The sequence below is a fragment of the Xenopus laevis genome, chromosome 5L (genome assembly GCF_017654675.1).
Source record: "Xenopus laevis strain J_2021 chromosome 5L, Xenopus_laevis_v10.1, whole genome shotgun sequence".
Lineage (NCBI taxonomy): Eukaryota > Metazoa > Chordata > Amphibia > Anura > Pipidae > Xenopus > Xenopus laevis.
This window is the reverse complement of record NC_054379.1, coordinates 61,819,088-61,844,054: the sequence shown is the minus strand read 5'-3', so window position 1 is coordinate 61,844,054 and position 24,967 is coordinate 61,819,088. Positions and strand designations below refer to the sequence as shown.

At 43.5% G+C, this 24,967-nt stretch overlaps 1 protein-coding gene across 10 annotated transcripts in view; it reads right to left on the bottom strand.

Annotated features, from left to right (window-relative positions):
* cep170.L (centrosomal protein 170kDa L homeolog) overlaps window positions 1-24,967 on the bottom strand; it is a 157,299-nt gene that overhangs the window by 22,129 nt on the left and 110,203 nt on the right. For 9 of the 10 annotated variants that reach the window (XM_018263138.2, XM_041562816.1, XM_018263133.2 and 6 more), the window contains 2 exons: window positions 22,773-22,920; window positions 14,667-14,834 (listed from right to left, as the gene is read on the bottom strand). In XM_018263138.2, the coding sequence (XP_018118627.1) occupies window positions 14,667-14,834; window positions 22,773-22,920 (316 nt within the window). Of the gene's footprint in view, window positions 1-12,317; window positions 12,488-14,666; window positions 14,835-22,772; window positions 22,921-24,967 lie in introns of those variants that run through there. The other variant, XM_041562819.1, reaches the window with a different exon arrangement.

The following is a 24,967-nucleotide window of genomic DNA, read 5'->3' as shown; positions in this document are numbered from 1 at the left end:
TCTATATGTTGAAATGCCCATGCGGGTTAGTATATGTAGGCCAAACAATAAGGAACATCAAAACTAGAATAAAGGAACATAAAAATGATATACGTAACTTTAAATATAATACACAGACTGATACAGTGGTGGCTCGTCATTTTAACTTGGCTAAACATACACATGGACAACTGAAATGGGTTGTCTTAGAAATAGTAAAACCATTGAATAGAGGGGGTAATTTCAAACAAAAAATGCTCCAAAGAGAAGCTAATTGGATCATGAGGTTAAATGCACTGGCCCCTAAAGGATTAAATGAAGCGTTGAGTGTAAAATGCTTCCTATGAATTGTATTAACTTGAACTATGGATTTTCTTTTTCTAGACTCCTTTGATCCCAACTTCCATATATATTTATGTGTAGGTACGGTAAGAAATATTTATTTATCGATCCTAAATGTACTTGCTTATATCTTAAAAAAGTAATTTATGAAGAAATAATTAGTACTGTCTAATAGACATAATAAATTAAAGTGCTTCTAAAATAGTGACACAGTTTTGGATACATATGGTAGGTAGACTCAGAAAAGAGTAGTGCCTATTTTTCAAGTAATCTGCTATGAGTTAACAAGAAGTTGTATCAGTTTTATCTATTGTAACAATTAATGCCTTTATGTATTAAGGTTAAATTTTAATGGTTACATTGTTTTAATGTTGCAGTGTGTTACAAGGTGCACATTTCCTCTGGTGGACAAACACGATTTTAGGTTGAGGATGGGAACTGCACTTTTACCCTGGATTAACAGAAATGATTATAAATAATTGACTGACTGAATAATATGTGATGTCACAGAGGGAGGAGTAACAATGTGGGTGTAGTGTTAAAAGTTGGTCTTTTTGTAATTGTATTTTTCACTTGAAAAAGGATCCATGATGATCCGAAACATGTTGTGGTAATAAAGGAATTTTGCAGCCAAGCCTGCGGATCGTCAGCTCCTTCCTATCCTACATTATTGCATGAGTACAAGTTTGGCCTGCCTGGTGTGGCCTTAGTAGGAGAGTGAGCAGTAACACGAGTGGAGATCGTTTGAACAAAACTCCATTTTTGTAGAGTCTCCACAATCTCAAGGTTGTTGAAGTCGACCATCTTAGGGAGAGTAAAAGTGGGGAATGATCAGAAAGTATGCGTGGTAGAAATTGCACTTTGTCAATGTATGGGAGAATATCTAAGGATACTAATGCTAAATCAATCCTTGAGAATGATTGGTGTGTGGTAGAATGGCAGGAGTATTCTCTCAGCCCTGGGAGTTGCCCATTGAGCTAATTTAGTGGGAGTTGTACCTTGTGCATTAAGACGGTCAATTTGGGGGTCCATGGTAGAGTTGAAGTCTCCTGTATACATACTGGGGCTGGTGGCAAAGTTGCTAGTTTGTTATTAAAAAGATCTAAAACTGTTCCAGAATAGGGTGGCGGAATATATAGGTTAACTATAATTAAAGGTTTGTTATAGAGGGTACAATAGAGAATAATGTATCGGCCGTAATGGTCCGTAATTATTTGGGTCAGCGAGAATATGGTACCTTTTTTTTTATTAATATAGTTACTCCCCTGGCATGACTGGAGAACGTGGAGTGGTATGACTAACCTACCCATGGACGTTTCAGAGAAAGGACTTTTTGGAGGGTGCGTGTTTCTTAATGTAATTATGTTATGGGCATCTGGGCATCTGTATATGGTCTATTTGTATGCGTTGAAAAGGGTATAGGGGCTTAGCTAAATGTAAGACCGGTGGTTTCTCCATGCGTCCAGGGTTACACTTGGCGCAGATGGTACAGGCTGCGGTGTAATTCCGGGTGAGGGTGGTGATTCCTGGAGCGAAATAAAGTTTTGAGATCAGGTTGTTCATCAGGTTCTTTGAAATGTGTGTTGGTCCATGAGCCCATTGAACTAGAGATGGATAGAGGTTCCTGGGAATACATGGCTTTTTATTGCAGGAATATAGGCCGTCTTTGCAAGTGGCGCCTTTGCTGAGCCACCCATTAATTTCATCGGGGCTGGCAGAGGCTTGACAGCCTTTTAGTTTGTCAACGCTGTCCAAGAAAGTAACTTGGAGCAAGGGTGTGGGCGAAGCAGTATCTGGTGGATCGGGCAAAGGAGTAACAGCAATGTCCTTAGCAGTGGTATCAGCTAGATGGTTACCAATAGCCTCGGGTGAAGTGAGTCTGCCATGAGCTTTTACTTTTAACACGGCAACCTTTAAAGGCAGAGTCAGTGCGTCCATAAGATCGGCAACGGACGTGCCATTTTTGATAGGTGATCCGGTGGCAGTCAAATACCCTCTAGTCTTCCAAATTGTCCCAAAGTCTAAAGCCACTCCCAGAGCATATCTGGAATCAGAGAAAATGTTTGCTCTCTTCCCTGCGGCCAGTTGACATGCAGCAGTTAGGGCTTTGAGTTCCGCTTCCTGGGCTGAACACGAGGGTGGAAGAGGTCGTGCCTCAAGGACAGAGTCAGTGGTTGTGACGGCATATCCAGTATGAAATTTCCCAGAGGCATCTGAGAACCGTGATCCGTCCACAAATAACGTGATGTCCGGGTCTTCCAAGGCGGTGTCACTGACGGTAGGGAGGTGAGCTGTTTCTTGTTGCATAAGTTCGAAACAGTCGTGGGAGTCCGTGATATGGTCCTCAACCCCCCCTTGTTCAGGGATTGGTAACAGTGTTGATGGATTCAGAATGGTGCACCGCTGTAGAGTAACATTGTCAGGTAGAAGTATAGCACATTGTAGCCGCAGATGCCTGGCAGCAGACATGTGTTTTGGTTGGGTTTGCTGCAATATAGCAGAGATGTCGTGAGGTGCTAGAAGGGTACAGTCATGTCCCAAAATTAGATCAGCAGTCTTGTCCAGTAAAAGTTGAGCTGCGTATACTGCACGCATGCATGAAGGGCTGCCCTTTGCCACATTGTCGAGTTGTCCGGAGAAATATCCAATAGGCCGGACACGTTGACCGTATGATTGGGCCAGTACTCCGAGGGCATGCCCTTGACGTTCGGAGACAAACAGTTTAAAAGGTTTTTAATAGTCTGGGAGGCCCAGAGCAGGAGCCGTAGATAGAACAGACTTGAGCGTATGGAAACTTTCTTCCGCCGCTTTAGACAACGTGAAAGGGTCTGAGTTTAATGCATCGTACAGAGGCTGCATCAGGAGAGAAGCTTCAGGAATCCATGACCGACAGTAGGAGATGAGACCAAGAAAGGCATGTAATGGCTTGTGTCCCTGTGGTAGAGGGATGTCCTGAAGCGTTTTAATGCGGCCGTCTGTGATGTGTCTTGTGCCTTGGGAGATACATTGTCCCAAAAAGACCACAGTGGTTTGACACCATTGCAGTTTCTCTTTAGATGCCTTACACCCTTGGTCGGCCAGAAAGCAGAGTAGGTCGGCAGACGATTCTTCGCAAGTTGATAGGTCAGGGGCACAGAGTAGTAGGTCGTCCACATACTGCAGGAGTGTGACCTCGGGATGTGCAGATATCCAGGAGTCTAGAATGGAAGTAAGTGCAAGTGAGAAATGAGTAGGAGAGTTCTGTGCTCCCTGGGGAAGGACAGTCCAAACATACTGTTGACGTTCATGGGTGAATGCAAAGAGGTATTGGCAGTCCTCACGCAATGGTATACTATAAAATGCATTTGTTAAATCTATCGCTGTGAAATGGGTGGCCGCCGGAGGAATGCCGGATAGTATGGTGTGTGGGTTTGACACCAAAGGGGTCTCCATGACCGTGGCTTCATTGACAGCACGTAGATCTTGCACCAAGCGATACTTATCTGGTTCTCCTGCCTTGCCTTTCTTCTTGACAGGGAAGAGAGGAGTATTGCAAGGGGACGATTGCCGTTTAATAGCCCCATTATCAAGAAGTTTTTGGAGCTGTTTGGTGATGGCTTCGGACTGGGCCGGTTTGAGAGGATATTGTGGTTTCCTGGGCAATGCAGTGCCTTCCTTAAGACGGACTCCGACTGGAGGAACAGGTAAGCGACCAATGTCTTCCGGCCCCTGTGACCATAGGAACGAAGGAATGCGGGACAGTACATGAGCCGGTACGCCAGCGGTAGAAGTTGTTGGTGACTCTGTGGAGAGAAGAAGAGGTACAGAACAAAGAGAGGTAGCCTCAGATGCTTGATCCAACGGGGAGGAAACAGTGATGGAGCCGTCCGGTAGAAACACCAGTTTCGCTTGCAATCGGTACAGTAGATCCGTTCCTAATAGATTTAAAGGACAAGTGGGTGAGACAACAAAACGGGCCAACAATCCAGAATAGGGTCCGACCTGTAAAGGACAGGTCAATGGATTGTTCCGTGGCCGACCATCCACTCCTACACAAGAAACAGTGTTATTAGACAACATCGATTGTTTGGGAAGGTCCTGACTCCTGATAACGCTTCTGGCTGCCCCTGTGTCTATCAGGAAGGTGGTAGGGGTACCTTGTACGGACAAGGTTAATTTAGCTAAAGGTCCGGCATCCTCGATAGTGTCTGTATTGGACAGTACAGGGCAGGGAGACACAGGGGTGCCAACATCCTATGGATGGGCCGGGGGAGCTGACGGGACCAGATGATCAGGAGGGGGTGGAGGTGGCCAATGGTCGGCATTGTAGTTTGTCTGATTTTGTCGTTTGGGGGCCCTGCAGTCCCGACTTATGTGGCCGGGTCGGTCACAGTTAAAACAATTTTTCCTAGTCTTGCAGTCTCTGATAACGTGTCCTGTCTTCTTACAATAATTACATGTTACAGACTCGCTCTGTTTGCGGTCGCTAGGACTACTATTAGTTAACATCAAGGGAGTAGCCCTGTGGGTTAGCTGCTGGGAGGCTTCGAGACCCTTGGCTACAAGGGCAAGTGTCTCAATGGGCAAGGTACGGTATTCTGGTCTGGCTGTAATCAGACCCTTACGTAAGTTTTCCTGCAGGCCAGTAACGAAGGCAGAGGACAACATTTGGGTATGAGTCTTGTTGTGGCGACTGAATCCTAAATCTATGAATACTTGTAACAGTCGGACCTGGTACTTCTCAACAGATTCGGATTTCTCCTGGACCATATCGTGGATGCTGACGGCCTGATCAGCCAGCCTATTCTGCGCCCAGGATTTAATTTGTTCACAGAATCCCACGCCTGACTCGTAACTGGTGAGGTCCCTAACTTGACGGGGTTCAAGTTCAGTTTGCATAACCGGCCAATAGGCATCCCCCGCCTTTATTTCGCAGAGACTCTGTAAATCTTTCCAAGTGGCTGAATAGTTTTTTTGAATCTGGGACAGTCGGCGAAAAAATTGCATGGGTTGGTGATCAGGGTCCGGCAGTTGTGCCAGGAGTGTAGACGCCTGAGAAGGCGTAAAGGTAACATATAATGGGGGTCCATTCCCACTCATGGCTTGCATCCCACCCCCGCGTCCCTTACTAGGGGAAAAAGAGTCCTCATCACTGGGATCAAATGCAGGCAGGACATAGGGGGGTGCATCCCGGAGGGACTGTGTCTGTTTTTGACCGGATTGGAGGGGGGTGCTCATACGTGTTAAGGTCTCGCCTATCTCATTCAAAACCTGCCAATGGTCCCCCCGGTCCTTTCTGGCTTCCTTTTGTAACTGGGCGACCCTCCCTTTTGACTGATGGTCCTTAGGAACGGCCCCCAGTAACCTTGGTGTGGTGGAAGTAACCCTACACCCCTCTTCATCTGAACCCCCCCCTGTAGCCCCTTCAGTCTCATCACCTGACAACATTATGTGAGTTAAACTTGGTACGGGTACATAGTAAGCGCCTTCAGGTGTCAAAACTGGATATAGTGGCGTCACTCCACCCTTGGCAAGTGTGTTTGTGGGGGGGTCTTCATCAGGAACGACATTTGAATTTTCATAAATATTTGTCTGTTTGTCAGTAGTGGGAAATGATTGACCTGAGGGTCTAGGGTGGGGTGCTGTTTGTGTATTGTCGTTACCTTCTGGGAGCGGACTAACGGTATTGACCATACAATGGAAAGGGGGTTCTCTATGGTATAAATATTTGATATTACCATCAGATTGGATCACTCTTTGTTCTGACCATCCCTCCTTCTGCAATCCCTTTGCGACCCTAAGCCATGATTGGGCACTGGATAACAGACCCTTATCCTGGAGAACACCCTTTTGTTCCTTCATTACGTTATGCCAAGAGTCCGGCTGTAGCCGGGGTCCCTTACAGTTAAAACTACATAATTTAGCCAATTTAATGTAATCACTGACCAGTTGTTTCCCCTCTCGACGTTTGACTATTTCAAACGCCGAGATCCCCTTTTGGTCCCCTTCCTCCATTTTTGATTGTTCACTTCCCATGATTCACGCTTTCAAAGAATGTGTTAGCACTGGCCAGTAGGCGTTTGGCTTTACAGACTCGTATGCGTATCAGGTCTAATATCTCAGATTCTAAATAATCGGTAGCTGGATGATAATAGCAGACTAAGGGACTGCGACCGTGATCAAAAGCAGATTTCCTTATTTCAAATAGACCTTGTCCCCAATTGTCGTCTAAGTCAACAGGGAAATGAACATTAAGTCGATATACGTGGCTTTCTGAAGAATCAGGAGGACTTGGGCCTGGTGTAGGATCGATGGACTGTCTGCCTAGTCTCTCAAATGGGAAACCCTTGGTTGCAACGCTAGTTAAGCGATAACCCCTTTCCCCTATGGCAAATACAAGACCACACACACACTCTGGACAGGACATGAGGTCTCTTTCAGCAATAGTTAGGATTTATTATGATGAACAATAGGCGGTGGATCTAAAGGAATGACAAAAGGTTCATCAGTCTTTGAACTGCTTCAGCTTCGGACTGGTCTAAACCGCTTTCTGAGTGACTGTCACACACCTCTGGGTATGGTCCAGTGTAAGCGAAGTGTACTCTTATCTCGAGTAAACTATCTCCAATGTCACTGGGATTCACAGGAAAATGGACATTGAGGCGATACAGCAAAAGGTCTGAAAAACCGGGGAGGATTGGTCCTAAACCTAGGATACTAGCAGGGTAACCCACTGGCTGTATTTTTGCTAGTCTCCACCCCAAGGGGGTGATTGCAAACAATAATCCACACACACAATTAGGACATGACATTTAGACACAAATTAGCTATGGTGACGTACACAACGGGCAACAACGACCTCGATACTGGTGGGTATTCTGACTGCCTCAACTAGGGATAACAGGGACACCAGGGACAACCCGCCACGGAGTGGACACGTTTGTCTCTCTAACCGTTTTCCCACAATCACACGTTTTCTAAAGATATGTAATATACTTCTCGGGGTCGACACGTTTGTCCTGGACACTTCTGTCCTTCCCCCCCGTAGGAGACGCTACTGACTTTGCTGGGCCAGTGTCTCCAGAACACTTTGCTTGGTCCTACGCTCGGGACTCCGGGGGCGACACGTTTGTACTTCCCCCACAAAATGCCAGAATCTATGTATATAACGTATCTGCCTAACATTCACTGACTTTGCTGGGCCAGTGTCTATCTAACACTTCGCTGCGTCCTACGCTCGGGACGCTGGGCTGGGATCGACTCGGTTCGTACCCCCCACGAAACACTCACTGACTTTGCTGGGCCAGTGTCTGTTTCGCTGCGTCCTACGCTCGGGACGCTGGGCTGGGATCGACTCGGTTCGTACCCCCCACGAAATGCAGAGCCCTGTCTATACCCCGAGTCACCTGTTACCCTCAGTATGAATCTATCCTCTCTTTCTATATTTTCCTCCACCAGTGAAGAGTTACCAGACAAATAAACATGAACTATAGATAAACAGGCGACAAGATACTCTTATACAGGTTAGGTAAATGGCATCAGGCAAGATGTTACCTGTCTTTGCTGGCTGCTAACAGTCGATATGGGCAACAGACGCCAACAGTTGGTATGGGTATGACACAGGCAAGAAACTAATAACATAGGTCTTACCTGTGTCCCGGAGGTGATCAGTCTCCGTCCTCCCCTCTGTTGGGCGACTGCTGTCCGTGGTATCGGCTAGTGGTCAGCCAGAGCCTGATGCCCCACGTTGGGCGCCAGATGTTATGGACAGAAGTGTGTCCGGAGAGTATTTTGTCCCTTCCAAATTTGTGATGAGTAAGTTCAGCTAGCTGATAAGAAGAAATGACACTGACACGGCTGTTCAGTATGCAAAATGCTTCTCTCTTGTTTATTGTAAGATATCAAAAGGTTATATAGGCAAAAAGAGGGGGTTATGTTGCCCTTGCGGTTAAGCTATGTGGTTTCACATGGAAAGATACAAACTTCATAGATATAAAAATAGATATCAAATTTCGTAGATATAGATCTTGAAATTGGAGAAAATACAACGAAATATAAAGTACAAAGTTCTTATGCGGTTTTAATTTAGCAGTCATCTTCCAGGAACAGCTGCATAGAGGCATGACCACAAGCTGGCGTGACCTTTTAGACCGAGTCTCTGTACTGTGAAGTGCAGGTGTCTTCCCAGAATAGGTGCAGAGTGGCATGACCAACGCGAGACTGTTTCCTGTGAAGAGGTTTATCTTTGGTTTCATCCTAGCTAGTATTGATATATGTTTAGCAAATAGCTGAGTAAGGAATTATAGCAGACACACAGTATAACAGTAAAATAGACTTTTAAAATGAGAGCATACAGAATAGACTGACCAGTCCACCACAATTATGCATAAGGCTTCGCTTAAATTTGGAGTTTAGCCCCCTGATGTTCCAAGATTATATTACAAGTAGCCATGATAATGGAGAGTTTACACAGAAATTCTCTAAATGCAATACACTGCACAAAATGCAAATTATGCACCAGAAATGAAAAAAGTTAGTCCTTTAGTTTAGTCTCCTCCTGCCGGTCCTATTCAGTCTCTCAACTGTGGAATGCTTCATATAGGGTAAAAAATGGATCAGCGCCTTTGGCAACGGAGTCGAACTCGCCAGAAACAAAGAAAAGGGGGGAAAAATAAATTGACATATAGTGTAGTATTTTTGAAATGTTAGTTTCACACCCGGTGCTTGTGTACAGAATTTATATTGTGTTATATTAGTTCCCCTTTTCCAGATTCCCCTTTATTTTGGTCCTCCACTTCGGGGGCTGTGCTTATATTTACTTTTCAACATGCATGTGAGTCTTCCACCAAAAAATGGCTAAAGTGCCTACTTACAAGACTTTTACTTTTTCAATCACATATAATAGTGTTTTCCTTTCCCTTTACGACAAACATCTGTGCCGTCCACCAAGAGATGGCTAAAGTGCCTACTTACAGGACCTTAATCTTTGGCTCGCATTTAATTTTGCTTTACGTCCCTCTCCTATTCTCTCACTTCATCCAATCACTCCCACATGGAATAGAGACTTATATTGTGTAGTACGTTTTAATAAATATTTAAAAAAATATAAAAAGATTTTGCACTCACATTTTAATCGGATTTTACAAGCATTTCTAAAAAATCAGCTGTCCTTTGCAGGTTGCCCAGGTCTTTCCGGGGTAGGAATAAAAAAGCCGGCTTTTCCTATCCCTCGTGGTTGCGTTCCTGCTTGTCAGCGTCTTGTCCCCACTGCCTGACGCGTTTCGCTGGTCCAATCAGCTTCCTCAGGGGCATGGGGATATCCGTCGCATAATTTCCTTAAAAAGCCGATCCTCGGCTAGTTGCCATGGTTGCCGTTTAATTCTCCACTGCTTTGCGTTCCACATGTGGTCCAATCCTCTCTTTGGTGCCTCATCGTGCTTCGTTTCCATGTATGAGTTTTCTGGGCAACCGCAATCTTATCTACATATGCAATCTCTAAAAACACATCCTATCTGTATATACAGTACTCTAACAGTCCTACCTTTTCTTTAGCGCTATTACATTTGTACTCCGGTTCACTACTTCCTATCTTATATGTCTGGACTCACCCTTTCTATTTCTATTCTGTTTTCGCAGTCCCTCCAATTAAGTGTCCTGATTCGTTTTTTATTTTTTAGCCATTTAATTTGAAGTGTTTGAAGTGTTTGTGTTTGGAAAAGGGGAACTAATATAACACAATATAAATTCTGTACACAAGCACCGGGTGTGAAACTAACATTTCAAAAATACTACACTATATGTCGATTTATTTTTCCCCCCTTTTCTTTGTTTCTGGCGAGTTTGACTCCGTTGCCAAAGGCGCTGATCCATTTTTTACCCTATATGATAATGGAGAGCTACATATGTGAACAAATGGGGCCTCAGTACCTGTACAATACTAGTGACCAGTGTGACTGCAATAGGAAAGAGGATAAAAGTTAACCTAACACACATAAAGCATTTCAACATTTCAGAAAATAAGTAAAATTTTAACATCTCCCCAGTTCCCTCCCTACCCACCCTCCAAACTTGGGTGGGTCTACATCCCATAACAAAAGACCTGGAAGTGGTCATTACTGGGATGCGTGCCCCTTCAAACCCAGAACTCAAAAAAAGAAGAAGAAAAAAAAAAGGGGACTTGAACGGCCGTTGTCCCTACCGGCCCGGTTATAGGGTAGGCTAATGGACTGCCTAGATATATGTCAGACCTCGTAATTAAAAAGTCTTGCCCCTCAGCTTGGTAGCAATCCGATGACTTGACTCATGTAAGTAAGTGTCACACTTCTTGTTTCAGTTGGTCGTCTGACTAAATGGAAACAGTATATCTGTTTGTTGGTCTGGGAGAGACAAATCTCTTCCCCCCCAACTTAGTATTAGACAGCTTGCGTAGCCGAGTCTTCAGTATTCACTGGGGAGCATGGGATTATATTGGTGGAGGGTCTTCAGTAAGACTTAAAATTGCCTTTTTAGTCTCTTCTCGGACTGTTATCGGGGGCCTGTCTCCTTGGGCCCCTTGCATCTAACCAGCTGTCGGCTTCTGATGGTGTTGCAAAACATGTGATCATCCGCTATCTAGGACCTTTAGTTTAGCGGGGAAGAGCATATTATACTGGATCTGCGCCTCCCGCAAGCGTCTCTTGACTCCCTGAAAAGTAGCTTTGTTTTTGCACTGCGATAGAGAAATCAGGATAGGAGGAGATACGGGCGTTGTTGTATTGTATGTCCCTTTTGGCGAGCTGCTCTGAGAATAGCGTCTCTGTAGTTAAGGACTTTCAGTAAGAAGGGCCTCTGTGGAGCTCCTGGTGGAGGAGCTCTGGTGGGAACTCAGTGAGCTCTTTCCACTATGAACACCTCAGAAAAGATGGTGGTCCCAAACAGTTCTTTCAGCCAAGTTTCGGTAAATTGTTCAGGGTTTTGTCCCTCCACCCCCTCTGGTAGCCCAACGATCCTGACATTGTTGTGCCTATGTCTGTTTTCCAAGTCATCTGTTTTATCCAGTGCAGTTTGGAGCTGTTGCGGTAATCCTCATATAGTGTTTTGCAGGGGAGAAACTTGGTCTTCTAGAGTACAGACTCTGTTTTCGACCTCCGTTGTTCTCTCCCTTACATTCTGTAGGTCTTGCCGTATCAATGATACATCTATTTTTAGTTCTTCAAGCTGTGCAGTGGCTGACGTGCGGTTTCCTAGTATTGCCCCCATCAATTCACCTAACGTTAGTTCAGGTGGTGCTTGTTCCGATTGTGGGGAGGCAGGAGGTGAGCCACTTTTTCCTCCTTTACTTGACGTCTGTTGAGAGCTGTGGGCATATTGCTCAAGACGGGCTGCAGTGTCCTGTTTTGGTCCGTATTTGCCCATGTTCTCCGTTCAGCGTATATGAGGTAGAAGTGAAGTCGTGTGGGAGAAAGCAAAGGGTTTAGTGTGAGAGTAGAGACGGCAGCGTTGACAGGGTAGCAGACCGGGCTCGGCTGTCTGGGACTATCGCTTATTTTAAAGCATTTATGTTGGTGGGTAGGCACTACCACCTCTTTGGGTCCCCACAAGAGGGGGTGAGGGTGTATTGTTCCCCAAAAATTGCCAGGTAGTGCAGTATGCGCGGCCTAAGGAGGGCCCTAGATTTGTCCTGGGTTTGGATCACAGGCTGGTAGTGAGCTAATTACCCTGTGCAGAGTCTGGCTTGCTCTATTTAAGTAGTGCAGGCTGCCTGCATTAAGGGCTATAAAGGCTGTAAAAAGGGGGCCCCCAGGGCTCCAAGTCCACTTACCCCCCCAGCACAGTTCACCAGCAGTGTTGCTGAAGTCTTCCTGGCACTTCGTGGCCGTTTTTAGAAAGGACCACGCCGCTGGTCGGGCCTTGCTGGGGACCGCAATCACGCGAGGCCGCGGCTTCACTCGCACCGCTAGCCTCAGCCGGTTCTTTGGCTTAGAATGCTCCTGGAAGCTCGTTTTCGTTGGGGAGGGCCAGCGGATCGTCTGTGGGACTATCTGGAGCTAGGATGGCGAGTACTGGGTGGTATGGGCTAGGTGGATGGGGTGTATTTCAGGCTGGAGCCCTGGGAGATCCCCAAAAGTGCGGCCACTCTGCTGCCTGGCTAGCCACGCCCCCTCGAGCATTTCTTTTTTAGATGGGGTCAATGACCCCCATTTGAAAGCTGGAGAAAGGCAAAAGAGCAAGGCAATTAACTCAATAAAATAAAAATGATGAAGACCAACTGCAAACTTGCTAGAATTTGACATTCTACAACATACCGTATATACCCGAGTATAAGCCGAGTTTTTCAGCATCCAAAATGTGCTGAAAAAGTCTACCTCGGCTTATACTCGGGTCAGCGGTACCCGACCCAAGTAGCTGAGATTGCAGTCACTTTTAATCATTCCTATACCAACAGTTCACTTGGAGAGAGTGCAATATCCCACAATGCCCTCTGTTGGTTATATGAAAGAATAACAGTGCGCCCTTTGTTGGTTATATGAAAGAATAACAGTGACTGCAATATCACACAGCGCCATCTGTTGGTTATATGAAAGAATAACAGTGACTGCAAAATCACACAGCGCCATCTGTTGTTGTATGAAAGAATAACAGTGCGCCCTCTGTTCGTTATATGAAAGATTAACAGTGACTGCAATATCACACAGCACCCTCTGTTGGTTATATTAAAGAATAACAGTGACTGCAATATCACACAGCACCCTCTGTTGGTTATATGAAAGAATAACAGTGACTGCAATATCACACAGCGACATCTGTTGGTTATATGGAAGAATAACAGTGACTGCAATATCACACAGTGCCCTCTGTTGGTTATATGAAAGATTAACAGAGACTGCAATATCACACAGCACCCTCTGTTGGTTATATGAAAGAATAACAGTGACTGCAATATCACACAGCGTCCTCTGTTGGTTATACGAAATATTAACAGTGATGGCAATATCAAACAGCACCCTCTGCACATGGTAGTGGGACAGTGGGACAATGCACACAGTAATCCGTTTGGCAATTCTCTGTCACCATCAACTTTGCAAAGAAGTCCGGTTGATCGCTGGGGGGGTCGCTTTGGCAGAATGTGCGCTGCTGGGAGACAGGGCTGTACTTGTGTCTAGGCTTATACTAGAGTCAATAAGTTTTCCCAGTTTTCGTAGGTAGGGTCAGCTTATACTCGAGTATATACGGTACTAAAAACTACCTCAATGGTAAACAACCCCTTTAAACATTGTTTCCTTCAGTACTTAAATTCGCAATCACAGCAAGCAGGCAGACCTGATGCCGACGCTCTGGCTACACAATTATAGATGGTGGAGGTGGAAGATAAGGAGTGCAATAAAATCAAGTAAGTGCAGAATGTAAAGTAATTGCCTGAGGCATAGAGGAGGAGCAGACAATATTTGATTGATGGCTGAGATTTTTAAGTACCATTATAACATGTATGAATGTTTTAATTAAATGGTAAATGGTAGTTATTCTGTTATAATGCATGCAGCAGACATTTCTGGTATATACAGTATGCAGAAATTCAAAAGGCTAAATCAACATTCGACATTATCTTTTTCAAAATATTAGCTCTCTCTTATGTACCAGACACTGCAAGGCTATGTAAAATTCGTTTTTAGTTAAGATGACAAAACGACAGCATGGAATTCATTATTATTTCAATTTGAGTTATTTAGCTTTTTACAGGGCCGGATTTACATAGTAGGGGCCCCTAGGCCCGCTGCCATTCATCTGTCCCATTCCCTCCCTTTTATTCGCTCAAATTTTCATCATCGGGACCGGAACAAAGGAGATTGGTGCACAGGTATTTAAAAAACTATTGTATCTCCTGCACATCCCCCCAATGTGGGTGTGGTTGGGCAGCATGCCGCCCCCTAAAGTCCTGCCACCCTAGGACTGGGCCTAGGTGGCCTTTCCACAAATCCGGGCCTGGCTTTTTATTCAGCAGCTCTCCAGTTTGCAATTTCAGCATTTTGGTTGCTAGTGTCCAAATTAACCATGCACTGATTTGAATAAGAGCTAGAATATGAATAGGAGAGGACTAGGAATAGTAAGATGAGCAATAAAAAGTAGCAATAACTATGTGTAGCTTTACAGAGCATTTGTTTTTAAAGGGGGTCAGTGACCCCCATTTGAAAGTTGGTAGGAGCCAGAAGCAAAAGGCAAATATTTCATAAACGATAAAATTATGAAGAGCAACTAAAAAGTCGCTTAGAAATGGCCATTTTATAACATACTGAAAGTTAATGTAAAGGTGAACCCGCCCCTTTCATATGTTAATTTAAAGGAACCAAAATATCAAGCACATCGTTTTTAATATAGCTTTATAAACTCACTTCATCTCTGCTCCAAGTTTTCCTTCTAGTTATTGCTTGAGGTTCAGAAATTTCTTTCTGTTGATGTTTGGAATCACTTGATCGAAAGTTTGCCTCTGGTGTTCTGGACTGATTTAAAGGAGGGATCTTTCTAAAATTCAGACTCTCATCAAAAACTCGATCGATCAGCTAATAAATAACAAAGAAAAAAATGGACAAAAAACAAATGGTATCCAGTCTGTCTCTATATATGTGCTTTACCGATTGTTGTGCCCCATTCTGTCATAAATACTTAAAGGAGAACTAAACCCTAAAAATGAATATGGCTAAAATTGCCATATTCTATACACTGAACTTATTGCACCAGTGTCTAAAGTTTCAGCTTCTCAATAGCAGTAATAATACAGGATATCAAACTTGTCACAGGGGGTCACCATCTTGGAAAGTGTCTGCGACACTCACATGCTCAGTGGGCTCTGAGCAGTTGTTGAGAAGCTGAACTTGTCACAAATTATCAAACAGAAAATAAGGTTGGCGTGTAATATATGCTGAGGCTACGAGGTGAATTATTAAATTCTGATGCTAGTGGCACTGTTTTCTGAGCTGTCATGTAGTAATTATCTGTATTAATTACTAATCGGTCTTACTGTACATTGTGACATTTATATTCTATGTATACTCTATATTTCTAGTCAGTCCCTAAGCTCAGTAACTTACAGCAGCACATAGCATGTGCAGTGAATCGGCAGAAAAGATGGGGAATTACTGGTGGCATCTTCTCCTTTAAGTTTTGAAATTATTTTGAAACCAATCTCTTTGTAAACATTCATATCATGCACAACATGATGTTGAAATAAGTCTTTATCCTACATAAAGAATGGGAAACTACACAGGTGAGTAATATATTCACAGAAACAGACTTGCAACAGTAACAAAGGAGTGAATAGACCCAATATAAACTGGTATGCCAGTAGTAAAACAAATCATCTCTCTCTGTCTCTGTATCTTGGATGGGGGGGGAGTACTCGAAGGAGAGATGGTAAGTTGTAGCTTAATGTGACCTGGTAGATAAGCAATTAACAAAAACTTTGCTTTAATTTGCAGGAAATAAACTTTAAACTGAGTAAAACCACAGAAGAAATGGATCTGCAATAGCAGGAGATTCACAAACTGGTCCAATGGAAATTAAATATGTTTAATTAGTGAATAATGAGTAATGGGTTTCTTATTTTCTCTCCTAAAAATATAGGCAGTTTGAAAACTGGTTCGATCAGAGAGCAGAATATCAAGGGCAGGCGAGGTCACACACAAGAAACCGTCAAAAAATTGGCAAAAAAGAACCAGGATTCAAAAGCCAGAAACAAGGGTCAGGGACGCACCGAATCCTGGATTTGGTTCGAGATTCTGCCTTTTTCAGCAGGATTCGGCCGAATCCTTGTGCCTGGCCGAAACAATTCCTAATTTGCAAATTAGGGGAGGGAAGGGAAATAAGGATTTTAACTTACCGGAAAATCCTTTTCTAGACGGCCAGGACTGTTAGTGCAGACGCCATGGGGGCGTCCCAAAGCTGTCCCACTTCTAGGGCTGGGTTAGATTAGAGTTACCGTTGCCCCAGCCTGAAGTAGTTATGTACCATACGCTGCAAGTGCTGAAGGAAGTTTATAAAACGTGCAACTGGATAACAAGGCCCAAGTGGCCGCTTACAATTTTGCTCTGGGGTAGCTAATATTGCAGAGCCCAATCTACTTAGTGCTCTAGTGGAATGTGATCTGACCTTAATGGTCTGGAGTTTTATACTGAGATCAGAAGCATTATTTATTGTCTCTACTCACCATCTGGGTATGGTACATTTCAATACCACAGACCCCTTGCTAACACCATAAGTAACTAAAAGGGTAGCTGTCTTTCTATAGACTGGGAACTGTCCAGATAGTATCTTACTGCTTGTACTACATCCAGTTTGTGTAATGTCTTCTCTTTGACATTAGAATGACGTGGACATAAGGAAGGGAGATTGATTTCTTCATTGGTATGAAACCAAGACCACTTAGCTGTATGGATAGAAGTGTTCTGAAAACTGCCCTATCCTTTGTATTATAAGCCAATGTCCCTTGTGGGATACAGCTGCCAAGTCCAATATCCTTCCTGCCATTGTAATTGCTAAGAGAAATGTCATATTTCAGGTTAAACTTTGGTAGAAGGCTCGAAATGGGGTTCTCGTAGAACGGTCAGCACGGTAGTGAGATCCCACAGAGGCGTAGGGCCCTTGAATGTTGGCCTGACCTTACGTACTCCTTGCGTAATTGCAAGATCTCTGCTGGTCTTGCACAATGATGCTGGAGCAAAGACGATAGAGCTGAATCTGACCCTCTATCGTAGCTAGAGACAATCCTAAGTGGAAACTTTGCGTGTGTTAGAATGTCTGTGTGACAACCCTTTTGAAAGGCATACGCCAAGGTGGAGCTGCTGACATGTTGATGAGTTCCTAGTACCATGCTCTTCTCGGCCCGTCTAGGGAGATTAGGATAGTTGTCTTCCTATTCCTACCGCACCTTATATACTATCCTTGATAGAATTGCGAGTGGTGGAATGGCATATACCTTGTTCATTAAGGCTTTCACCTAAGCTGCCCCCGGGTCCTGTGACCTGGTGCCGTATGTAGGTACCTCGTAATTGTGCCATGATGCTAGCATGTCTATGTCTGGCAACTCCCATCTGGACACCAGTTGTTGGAAGATCTCCAGATGGAGTGACCATTCTCCTTGGTCTATCTAATGACGGCTTAGATAGTTCAGTACTCCTGGAATGAACACTGCCGATATGGCTGGGACGAAGAGTTCTGGCCAGGCGAGTACCTGAGGTACATCCCACTAGCCCTGCTGCTGGGTGTTCACCTTTTTGTTTTTTTGCTATATAAGCCACTGCTGTGGCCTTGTCTGACTGGATTCCGAGCAGTTGATTTGTTAACTCTCTTGACCAATGTAGTATTGTATTCCGATTGCTGTTATCTGTAGCCATTGATAGATATTTGAGATTCCTCTGGTCACAGGTTCTCTGGCACGCCCGAGGTGGCCATGTTGCCCCCTAACCGGTCAGAGTGGCTTCGGTGTCTACTGATGTAGAGCCTATGTCTTGGACTGTTCCACACAGACTTGCACAGGGTACCACCCGAGCGAGTTTTTGACTTGTCTGCTGACTGGAGTCTGTTGGGAGAGGTTGGTATGGTTCCTGTTCCTAATACGTAGAAAGTGGTTTTGGCTAAGTCTCATGGAACCGACCATATGGTAGGTCTTCTAAGGCCGCCCTATGTTGCCTAGGAGTTGCAAGGAGCTCTCCGCCAATATAATGGTCTTGAATTGTAAGCCCCAGATATTTGCTTGGATTCCCCTCTGATGGGTACATGTAAGTAAGCGTCCTGAAGATCCACTTCAGTAATGTAGCATTAATGCGTGATTGACATTAGTATGGACCAGAATGATTCCAAGAGGAATCTTTGTTGAATAGGTCGGTGACTATGTTTAGTAGAGCTCTCTGTTTATTCGAGGAAGTAAGTTGTCGAACGGAATTCTGTATCCCACATTGACAAAAGGTAGTACCCAACTGTCCTGTATGTGGTTGTGCCACTGTAGAAGAGTTCTTGAAGTCAACCTCCTACCTTTGCTGCGTACAATTTGTGCAAGTCAGGCTGAGTTGGGCTTTCAAAGGCCCAACTTACTGGTCTGTCATTGATTGATTGGACCAGGTTGGTCTGCCCTTCTTGGGCTCTCTGTCTGATTGTTGAGTACTAAATCTGGAGTTGTGAAAGGAACAAAAAGGTCGTCCCTAGGGCTCCATGACCTATTGTAAAGTCTGTTGATTGCTTTGGCTTGGGTTTCATCCCTGATAGTAAGAATGTGCTCTTACCTCCCGTGACCTCTGTAATAATTTGCTTTAGGTCAGGACGAAAGTCTACCGGAATCGTAAGTTTAATAATTTGGTCTTGGATGCTGTATCTCCAAACCAATGATGTAGCGATAGTGCTTTCCTTGCTACTACGGTGTCAATACTGGCCTTGGCTGCCAATCTGATCGTGTCCGATGATAAGACCGACTGATAAGAATGCTAATGCTGAGTTTAGCCTTCGAAGTTTTTTGTAAATCCTGAGGGATTTTTTAATAGTTCTTGGACCCGACTCTAGCTGTACGCTTCCAGCTTGCAGATGCCACCGCAGTGTCCTAAGTTTGCTGCGGCATGCCTATATCCCTTTCTTAAGGAGATTCCCTCTTTTTGACCATAGGCTCTATGAAAGTTGCCTCCTCTGTTGGTAATGTGGTGCCAATTAACCTTAGGACTTTGTCCTAACTTCCTGCTGTTCCTCTGGAATAGGATAGGTGGTGAGAAAAAGGGCTTTAAATGTAGGGAAAAAACTTGTGAATCCCTGGGTTGACCTTCTAAGACTTGGCCTTTGAAGCCGGCGTTGTTTCATCTTTGGCCTCTATTGTAGCTAGCATTTCACATAGTGGCATTTAGCTGTGTCTGGCTCCGCAATTAAGCGGCACTGGTGTTCAGTATCGGAGTCAACGGAGGAAAAAATCACTGGTTGATAACTCTCCTGGTTCCAGATTACTATCCTGGTCACTAACCTCGTTTGAGTCAGTGGAATTTGTATGTAAGCTCATCCGAGCTGTTCCTGTCATGCCATGAGCTGTTTTGCTGAAGTGGAAGGTCTGAGTGTCCTTTTTGGGTAAAGCACAGCGGACCAGAGCTACTCCGGAACTGAGTTTTTAGCAGAGGTGGGAATCAAACCCAAAACTTTCTGAACCAGATTTTTGACCAGAGCCGTGCTCTCTCTATTTAGGAAGGCTCTCTTTGTAAGGAAACTGGATGTGGAGATAATGCTGTAGCAGAATCTGGTGGCTTGCGCAAACCAATATGCTCCTTGTTCCCCTTTTCTCTTGGGAATATGTATCCTCTGCGGCATTATGTGAGCTGTATTAACTATGTGCCTTGTAAGCTTGCAAATTGCTGTTATTGCCCTGTAGCCTTATGTGAGCCATATTAACTCTATTCTATGTGTCTTGTAAGCATTGCCAACTGCTGTTATTGCCCTGCAGCATTATGTGAGCAGTATTAATGCTATGTGCCTTGTAAGCATTGGCAACTGCTCTTCTTGCCCTGCGGGCATTGTGAGAGCAGTATTAATGCTATGTGCCTTGTAAGCATTGGCAACTGTTGTTCTTGCCCTGCGTGCATTAAGTGAGCAGTATTAATGCTCTGTGCCTTGTAAGCATTGCCAACTGCTGTTCTTGCCCTGCGGGCCTTATGTGAGCAGTATTAACGCTATGTGCCTTGTAAGCATTGCCAACTGTTGTTCTTGCCCTACGAGCATTAACTGAGCAGTATTAATGATCTGTGCCTTGTATGCCTCGCCAACTGCTGTTATTGCCCTGCGGGCATTATGTGAGCAGTTGTTAAGCTATGTGCCTTGTAAGCATTGCCAACTGCCCCTTATGTGCCTAGTAGGCGTTTGTACTGGGGAAGTATTATTTCACTAGTGTTGGCAAAATGGCTGCCGCATAACATCGTGGAAGCTTTCGCGCCTGAAAACCGGAAGTGCGCATATGACTGAGCGCTTTCCTAAATCACTCTTGGTACCTGTGGTCCTTGTGAACAAAGCAGCCACCTGCTAAACGGCGCTACAGCAAACTAACCTCTGAGAGAAGGTAGCTGTGCAACAAGTGGCTATCCTCCCCTGTAGCCCCCAGTCTTGAAGAGTATTGGCTTGGGATCATAATGGAAGCATTGTATCTTAAGCTAGGATGCCTCCTGCCCATTAGTAGGCTTGAGTAATAAATAGAATATGCCTGTAAGCATGGTCTGGCCCTTTCGTAACCTGCCATGCTAGTGGAAGCGCATTGGTAAGAGCCAGGAGCTTAATGGCTAATCTGCCATATGAAATAGGGAAATCAAGTTCATAAGCCTACAGGCTGTAACAGTAATGTTTCCCCCATCAAAACAGCTCGGGTTAAAACCCTTGCGCTGTGTGTAACTGCAGCTTAAAAGCCAGGCTGTATAGAAGCCGCTGCTCGTGGTTCCTGCGGGGCGCTGTGTGTGGCTCCGTGTGTAGCGAGAAGATCCAAGATGGCGCTTGTAAGCGTGTCACGCCTTCTTGGCGGCAAACTGCCGAAAACCCGGAAGAAACCCGGAATTGCGGTCCGCAACTTGTGCTTGCGAAATTGCGCCTGCGAAATGGTGCCAGTTAGCGATGCTCCCTTGTAAAAGCTTGCACCTCCTTGTTCTATCGAGCGCAACAGCAACATCCATCTCTGAGAGATGATGGCTGTGCAGCAAGCAGGGATTCCCCTAAATTGCCTCACCAGTCCTGGGGAGTGGTACAGGCTGGAGGTAGTGCACAGAATTAACTGTGGAGATAGAACTAGGATGCCTCCTGCTCATGGAAGTTAATTCTTGAATAAAATAATAAACCTGAAAGAAAAAATAATAAAAATAGGTTTACTGTCCTAACCTCCATGCAGGACAGAAGAAAAAAACTGAGGGGAACAGGAGGAGCAAGGAGCTTATATGAAGGGGGCGGAGCTGAGATTCTTTTCTTTTCTTCTGTCCTGCCTCCGGAGGTGGATACTTAACCCATGGTGTCTGCACTGACAGGAAGGGCCGGTCTAGAGAAATCACATTACTTTTCATCACAAAACAAGGAAGTAAAAATTTCCCCCCATGTTTTACTTTCCCGCCCCAGTCGGTCCCATAAGCCGAGACTAAATAACCACACCAGTAATCAGGGGTGGGGCCAGTCCATTAATACAGGAATGGTTCTGTAGTAGATCAGGTTGGACCGGATTTCCAACAAGCAATTAAGATGACATATGAAGGGAAAATATACATAATGTTATTTATTTCTATCATCTTTTTTTTTTTATAAAATTGTGCTGTTCAATGGGAGGACCACAGGCAAAATCTGATCATGCATGAAAGTCTTAAAGCCCCCAACATGTCCAAGAGAACAACTGCCTTATGCATAAAATAAAAATGTAACTGTAATCGAATCCCAGAACAGATGTTCTCATCTACATTAAAAAAAATTAGAAAGTCTGTCAGAAAGTACAGTAAATTCTTGCTATCTCACCTTCCTTTTCCCTGTAAGCAAACGAGTTGAAGGAATAGTTCAGTCTGAAAATAAAAACTGTGTAAATAGATAGGCTGTGCAAAATAAAAAAATGTTTCTAATATAGTTAGTTAGCCAAAAATGTAATATATAAAGGCTGGAGTGAACAGATGTCTAATAAAACAGCCAGAATCCAACTTCCTGCTTTTCAGCTCTATAACTCTGAGTTAGTCAGCGACTTGAAGGGGGGCCACATGGTACATTTCTGTTCAGTGAGATTGCAATTGATCCTCAGCATTCAGCTCAGATTCAAAAGCAACAGATATAACCCATGTGCCCCCCCCCCTCAAGTCTCTGATTGGTTACTGCCTGGTAGCCAGGGTAACCAGTCAGTGTAAACCAAGAGAGCTGAACCCTACTGGGTTCTGACTGATATGTTATACATCAAATCACTCCAGCCTTTATACATTACATTTTTGGCTAACTAACTATATTAGAAACATTTTTTATTTTGCACAGCCTGTCTATTTACACAGTTTTTATTTTTACACTGAACAATTCCTTTAAAGGGCAATGACACATGGGGAGATTTGTTGCCCGTGTTAAAAAAATCACTTCTGTGGGCAACAAATTTACCGAAAATGGGGAAATTCACTTATCTTGTAATTCACTTATTCAGCATGATCATAAGAAAATGCATGTGTCACTGCCCTAAAGAGAGATAATGAGCTTTGTATAATCCTGGCCCTCCCGGTCTGCAACCTGTGACCCAGAATTACAGATAGCAAAGGGTTTGTTATGCATGACTGGAAATTTCAAAAATGCATTCTCCTGCTGCAGGATCTGTGAAGAACCAAGGAGTTGGGATCAAATTTTTATGAAAAAAAAAAACAAAGAAAGAAAGATGCCCAACACAGGCCTGGTCAAATTGACAGACTTTGATCTGTAGCTACTGGTTACTCTTTTATATAATCTGCACAATGTGTTAGCATGTAAATATAAATACATATTTAAGTTCTACCTACCTCTTCTCTTGTGTCTATGGCTGAGCCAGGAGTTGTAGCTGCAGTGCTTACTGTAGTACTAGCAGCAGTTCCTGACGATGTTACTGAATCTATTTCTCCTGCCACGTCATTAATTTCACGAGCAATAAGAGCCAAATCCTGGCTTATTCTGTAAACCAAATAAGAAAAAAGTTAATGCATATCCGAAATACAGTCATATGAAAAAGTTTGGGAACCCCTCTCAGCCTGCATAATAATTTACTCCACTTTCAACAAAAAAGATAGTGGTATGTCTTTCATTTCCCAGGAACATTTAAATACAGGGGTGTTTTCTGAACAAAGATTTTTAGTGAAGCAATATTCAGTTGTAAGAACTTAATTCAAATGTGAGATGTATCATCTTGAAGAATTGCCATTTTCTACAAGATCGAAAAACCAGTCAAAAAAGAGGCAACAAAAAAAAAAATTATAGATAGACTTGTACAAAGCAAGGAAATAAGCTTACTTGCAGGGGCACATGGTGCATATTCTCAACTGGACAACATAAAGGGTTATTTGCAAAACCTTTTTTGGTGAAAAAAAATAAAATTTTTCATGGGGAAAAAAATAAAAATTTTCATGGGGGAAAAAAAATAAAAATTTTCATGGGGGGAAAAAAATAAAAATTTTCATGGGGGAAAAAAAATAAAAATTTTCATGGGGGAAAAAAAATAAAAATTTTCATGGGGGAAAAAAAATAAAAATTTTCATGGGAAAAAAAACTAAATTTTTCAGGATTTTTATATTCCGATGTTGCAAAAAGCCCAAATCCGAAAACCTACCATCTCAAACCTGTCAAGGTCATGTATTGTCAATGGAAGATGCCCCTATCCCAATTTGAAATATTGTGGCCTTCGCTGGGTTTAGCCCGATAATCAGAAAAATTTGTGGTTTTTGGGCGAAACCCCAAAAACTTGAGCAATTCAGGATTAAAGTCAAAAAGTTCATACAAATTAAGTTTTTGCTTGATTTTATCGAGTTTTCTCCAAACCTGACTTATTCAAGTTATTTTATTCATTGGTCAAATCGTAGATGGGAGTTTGGTCCAGCTTTGTTTATTAAAAAAATTAGATACATTTGTATTTTAGTAAATAACCCCTACAGTTCTCTTTTGTCCAACTGCACTGACAAGAATGGAGTGAATCTGTCAGCATACACGGGGCAGATTTTGACAAAGTAAAGTGAAAGTATACATTTTAGTCCAGATAGTGGATCACATTTTTTTCAATGGCATATCTAACTGTTCAGTAGACCCTTGACGATTTTCAGAAATGTCACAAACTGCTGCATTTAGCGTAGCTTTGCAGTTTGGTAGTTTGGAGTAGAAAGACATACAGTCATATGAAAATGTTTGGGAAACCCTCTCAGCCTGCATAATAATTTACTCCACTTTCAAAGATTTTTAGTAAAGCAGTATTTAGTTGTATGAAACTAAATCAAATGTGAAAAATTGGCTGTGCAGAAATGTGGGTACCCTTGTAATTATGCTAATTTGAATGCATGTAATTGCTCAATACTGATTACTGGCAACACCAAATTGGTTGGATTAGCTCGTTAAGCTTTAAACTTCATAGGCAGGGGTGTCCAATCATGAAAAAATATTTACTTAAATATATATTCCAGATTGGTAAAATTCTTTAATATGCCAGCTTAATTTGATATAAACTATCTGTTGCTCAAGTATTCATTTTGGGGGTATAGTTTTCCTTCTGTTTGACAGCATGGGATTCTCAAAGCAACTCTCAAAAGATCTGAACAAAGATTGTTCAGTATCATGATTTAGGGGAAGGCTACAAAAAGCTATCTCAGAGGTTTAAACTGTCAGTTTGAACTGTAAGGAATGTAATCAGGAAATGGAAGGCCACAGGCACAGTTGCATTAAAACCCAGGTCTGGCAGGCCAAGTAAAATACAGGAGTGGCATATGTGGAGGATTGTGAGAATGGTTACAGACAACCCAAAGATCGCCTCCAAAGACCTGCAGGAACATCTTGCTGCGGATGTGTATCTGTACTTCATTCTACAATTCAGCGCAAATTGCACAAAGAACATCTGTATGGCAGGGTAGTAGTCCTTTCTGCACTCAGCACTGTTGGGAGAAGGCTCAATACTTCTATGTCAATGTCAAAACCTTACTTCAATAGTAAGCAATTAATAGACATAGGCACAAAACTCTAT